General features: G+C 40.9%; 1 protein-coding gene across 1 annotated transcript in view; it reads left to right on the top strand.

The window, feature by feature from the left end:
• TANC2 (tetratricopeptide repeat, ankyrin repeat and coiled-coil containing 2) overlaps positions 1–5,253 on the top strand; it is a 206,759-nt gene that overhangs the window by 173,929 nt on the left and 27,577 nt on the right. Inside the window, 1 exon segment of the mRNA XM_009334881.1 lies at positions 2,193–2,301. Coding sequence (XP_009333156.1) covers positions 2,193–2,301 — 109 coding nt within the window.

The following is a 5,253-nucleotide window of genomic DNA, read 5'->3' as shown; positions in this document are numbered from 1 at the left end:
ATTCCTGGAGGTTAATCAGCATAATGAGCAAATGTATTTGTCACCTTTAAAAGGATGTGACCTGATGTTCTCCTCCCACTCCAAAGACAGGAAACAAGGAGGGGAAGAGTGAAAGGAAGGAAAGGCAACGAGCTGTAGATAACTTAAGGTGCTACAGCCACTTCCAAGGCCCTTCTGCTTTCCCAGCTTTGTATGTTTTGTCCCTTCTGTTGGTGCTACGTGGAGAATTCTCACAGCACGGACACATGAAAATTGGTGGCACTGCCCTGTGCACAAGGCATCCTGCCTAATTTTAAGCATTCAGCTGAGGCATCTAGGCTACATCTTGATGGGCTGAGTCACCATCTGGAAGAGCTTGTCCTTCTCCTGTGATGGGGAGCGCGGAGCTATGGGATCCTGACGTGGGCATCTCGCCATGTGCCAGGCCAGGGTGTGGAGAGGAGCGTGACAGGCAAAGCATGCAAAAAAAGAGTTTTTCTTCAGTTTCTTTTTCAGCTCAAGTCACCCTAAGTATGAAGGGTACCATCAGTCAATAAAAACATTTCAGACAACAGTTTATTATTTGAGTTGATGGTGCCTCTGTAAATTTAATCGCATTTTGGAGAGAGGCACAGTAGAAATAACTCCACTAGTGAAAGAGTTTATTTTATTACATGTAAATGGGATGCGGTTCTCTTTCACCTGTCAAGACCTGGGGATCAAGTCCTGCCTTGTAAGAAAAAGATGTTTTGTTCTCCATCCTGCTCCTCCAGTGGGCACATGTCCACATCCTACCAGTACCACGAGGTCTGGCAGAGCATCATCGGGCTCCACTAAAATGAATCCGTGTATTATCGGTCCAAAAGGAGGCTCATTGGCAGGGCTTGGGGGAGACGTTGCCAAACACCTGGCCGTGGCATTACAAGTCTTTCACTTTTATTCTGAGTTTATTTTGAGACAGGGGTAATCGGGGTAATCGTTCTCCCTGGATGGAGATGGTGCTGGTAAATCCCCACCGTTGTGAAAACTTCTTGTCTTCTGTAATACTTACTTGCCGTTTGGCCACGCAAAGCACTTTTCTGCTTTACCAAATTGTGATGAGCTAATAACATTCCCTGTCCTTAAAAGCCCTTTTAAAGCCACAGTTGATATTGTATTTTATTTTCTTTGGCTGGAAGGGGTTTGATTGCTTTTGTGTGTAGTCACATTTTGATGTAGTTCCAGAAATGAAGTGGGTTAAAAAGGACTCCCTTGGGAGTACCCAGGGGCTTAAAGAAGAATGTGAATTTGTTGGCAAAACCAAGAAAACTGCAGGTCCCCAGACCACTGAGGTCCAAGTGTGGAGCCTCGATGGCCTCCTCCCCTGCTCGCTGCATCTCCTGCTGGTGCAGCCACACGTGCCCGCAGGGGCAGATGTTTTCCAATCATCTCATCCAGAAATGGTTTGCAATACTTCACATTTTTGCACTGCGTGTGTTTTGTGCGTGTACGGAGAATCAGCTTCTTGCATGTTTGAGAAGACCCAGCCACGCTGAACTTTCGGTGTTGTAAGCTGGAAGTGTGTATGTTCAAAAATGTCAGTGAAGATCACCATTTGCGATGCAAGTTAGTGTCTATTTTATTATGTTTCCCTTAAACAGGGCTCTGCCTGTAGCTCAGTTAATTTGCTTTGGTTGTCAACCTGGTAGGTTGCTGCCAGAAGCATCTTTATTACCGGAGAAGCTGGAGAGTGTGTTTAGAAGGAGTTTTACATGGAAATAAAGTTGTTTCACTCTGCAGGATGTGTCACAGGGTGGAGAATGTAGTTGTCATTTAAAGGACATTTTTTCAAAGTGTGGATATTTTAAATATGTCGTTTTCTAATGACTTCAGGATTGGTGGTATGCTTTCAAAGTACAGCTCTCCTCTGCAAAATGACTATAAAAGTAGCACTTCAGCTTTCATGAAATTGTACCTTTAGTGTTTCCAAATTTATGTCTGCTCATAGAAAATATATTGTTTTATTTTTGCTGTCCTCCAATGTTTGGGTTTTTTTGAGCTACCCGTGATCACCAATAATAAAGGATGCAATTAGTTGGTGGTTTACAAGTGAGAATTAGTCCAGCTCTGTTTCCCAAAGCTGGACGAGGTTGAAGGCTTAGCAGGAGCAAAAATTGTTGACGAAAGTTCTTTTATCGATGCAAATACTAACATACTCTTTCTTCTGATTTTAGGAGTGGCCACACATTACTTGCCTTCTGGTTTTCCCGTCAAGAAGGAAAACTAAATCGACAGCAAACTATTGAACTGGGACATCACATTCTCAAAGCACATATTTTTAAGGTAACAAAGATTAAAATGAAGACTTATGCCAATCTCATCCCTGCTGCGTATAATCTGCCAGCACTGGCAGCGTTCAGTGTCTTCTTGTTTTAGGGTTGCTGTAAGAAGTGTGATTGCTTCAGGCTGCTGAAACACGTAGAAGTGAGCTTTAGAAAATTGGCAATGGTATATAAGAAATCCTTGAAATGAAACCGTCCTTCAGACTGTAGATTCAGCAAACAGCCTCCTTGCCTAAAATTACTCTTCCACCGTAAGAGGTTTCTTCCCATGTAAGATGAGTTCCTTGTAACAACATCTAGAAAAAACAAATGATTTAAAAGGAGTGGTTTTGAAGAATCCAGCCCAAAATTCAGGTTGTAAAGGGAAGATCTGATGGTTCTTAAAATCTGATGGCGGGTCCATTTTACTCTTCACACAGACATTTAAGACCTGGGTAACTGAAAGTCAAACTTGGATGTGAGCATCAGTATGAGCCATAAATTAAGTAGCATTCTTTTGCCTGTTGGCCCATATACCAGAAGATGGAAATGAGAGGATGGATTTGCAAGGTCACAGGAAATAACAGACTTTATTGAAAGTGTTATGATCTGTGGGTGCTTAACACTGGTAAAAATGAGGCTCTATTTTTATCTGATCTGTATATGATTTTATAGACTTAAGAACTTCAGCACCCCTGTATTTCTGTATTTCTAGAGTAAATAGATAGTTTGTGTCTTGTGTCAGTCCTGTTGGATTTATTTATTGAGTTCCCTGTGCTGAATTCACCATCAGGTGCAGTAGCAAAGTCTCCTTGTTTGGGAAAGCGATGGCTGGAGCCAAAGGGAAGGACCCCAGATCGGTGCATTACCCAATCAGTGTATAATTTTCAAATTTTGAGTTACGTTCCCAAGGCCAAATTCAGCAGTGAGTTTACTGTTCAGCTGTCATTTACATCTAAGTCTGATTCCAAATCTTCTTCGTTTCACACTTCCATGGTAGAAACAAATAACAGGGTTTCAGGCTCTAAACAAATGACAATTTTCATTAAGTGGACAAGTTGCCTGTAGATTCCAGATTTAATTGAGCAATATTTACAATAGTAGAAAATGCCAATTAGCATATGAAAAATGTCAGTATAGCCTTCTGCTTCTAATCACTTGGCGAAATCCTTGGGTTTGCAACACTGCAGTAAGAATAGTATGTCTCGGTGACAGATAAGCATAACAGTATGTTATTTAGAAATACTATAAAGTTTTGAAAGGGTTTGGATTAGCTGGATTAGAAACACTGTAAAACTTAGTCTTTCACTTTTCCTTGAATAGGTTTATTTTTATTCTTTTTTTTTAACAAGTGTTTACTGAGGATTTGGGAGTGTTTACTGAGTGAAACAATAACTGCATTAGTTTTTGAAGGAGGCATTGAGCTGGAATATTGCAGACCATGTTTAAGACCTTGAGCATTCTTTTAAGAAAATATTTCCAAGCGTATGTACACAGACTCCTTTTCCTGTTGTTACTGACTGTATTTGTTTCTAAACAAGCATTTTTTTTTTCCATTCAAGTTTTTCATTCTGTCTGATCTTTTGCTGAAGCCGTTACCAGTATGGCATGGGTTTTCTGCCAAGTAGGGAGCGTGTCAGGTCATCAATTCAGTGTGTTTTTCCTGAACTATCACGTTATAGCAGCGGCTTTCCGCAGACAGAAAGATCCTAATTTTGAAGGTATTTACGGAGGCCTGATGCCATTGTAATTCCATTTTATTTACCCATCGTGAAGCCAGGAGAGGATTAGAACAGGGCTAAAGCATTTTGTCCAGCCAGGGAATACTGAGAGCTAGGTATAGAGACAAACTTTGATTAAACAGTGCAGAAAACATATTTGTCCTTCCCCAATCCCTATCGGTTCAAATCCACCAGTACCTTGTGCAAGGTAACGATGGGACACTTGGAATTTCCAGGGGTCAAAAAATCGGTGATGCACAGAGACAAGGTGATGACCTGATAGGTAGGTGTAAAGAAGCTTTCACACTCCCTGCTTTGCTTGATGGCTGAGATCTGCTGGTTTTATTTTTAAACGCAAACATCCTCAAACAGTTTTGGGGGAAAAAAAAAGTACAAATGTTTTAGTCTTTTAAAGCAATTACCAGTCTTAACAGGAGCATATGGAAACCCAGCTTGGGAAGCCTGGCATGGAATGAAAGGGCAAGAAGGGAAGTGTGCAGTAATGATACAAGAAGACCCAAACTTCAGGCTGACGTATGTTTTGCAAATCAACCAAAGAGAAGTCTTCAATTTCATCTTAAATTAGTTAGCTAAAATGTCAGTAATCCAGAAATGGGTGTCCCTCGTCCCCAGATTGAGAATGTAATGACAATTACAGGCAGAAACACTCACTTTGACAGCTACGGGTATGTAAAGGTGTCTGATATTGCTTGAAAAACAGCCTTGTAAAGATCTTGTGTTGAAGGTGCCAATGGCCAAACAGCAGAGGAGGCGATAAGTTAGAAATGAAGGATGCTGACAGCTGCGTACGAGAGTGCAGGACAAAAAAAACAAGCCTGTTTGAAAACTGGGGTTGTGTGGGGTTGGCAAAGTTACTTGAACGAAACGTGTATGGTCAGGCCATGCCTTGGTCCTGTGTCGGATGGTCCCAGTGAAGTGGAAACCACTCATGGTATTTCAGTTTGATGTTGTGTCAAGTTGGGATTTGCTTTTGCTGAAGGATTCAACCTGCTTTACAGTTCTGAGCAGAAAAGGGAAATAGAAAAGGAAGATACGATCTGTAAAGTGAGAAATAGTGCAGTTTTGTTTCAGCAACTGAATGATAATGGTGCTGAATGTATTTATTCTTTAAAGGATAAATGTCATCTTTTATGTCTTGCACTAATACCTAAGTATATATGTTCTAATACAGCAGTTAAGATTTTTATAGAATATGTGATTATCTTCAGATGGCTATTCTGAAAATATGTCCT

Source organism: Pygoscelis adeliae, unplaced genomic scaffold, assembly GCF_000699105.1.
Source record: "Pygoscelis adeliae isolate BGI_AS28 unplaced genomic scaffold, ASM69910v1 Scaffold112, whole genome shotgun sequence".
NCBI lineage: Eukaryota > Metazoa > Chordata > Aves > Sphenisciformes > Spheniscidae > Pygoscelis > Pygoscelis adeliae.
The sequence above is the reverse complement of the archived record's forward strand: the minus strand, read 5'-3'. Positions and strand labels throughout refer to the sequence as shown.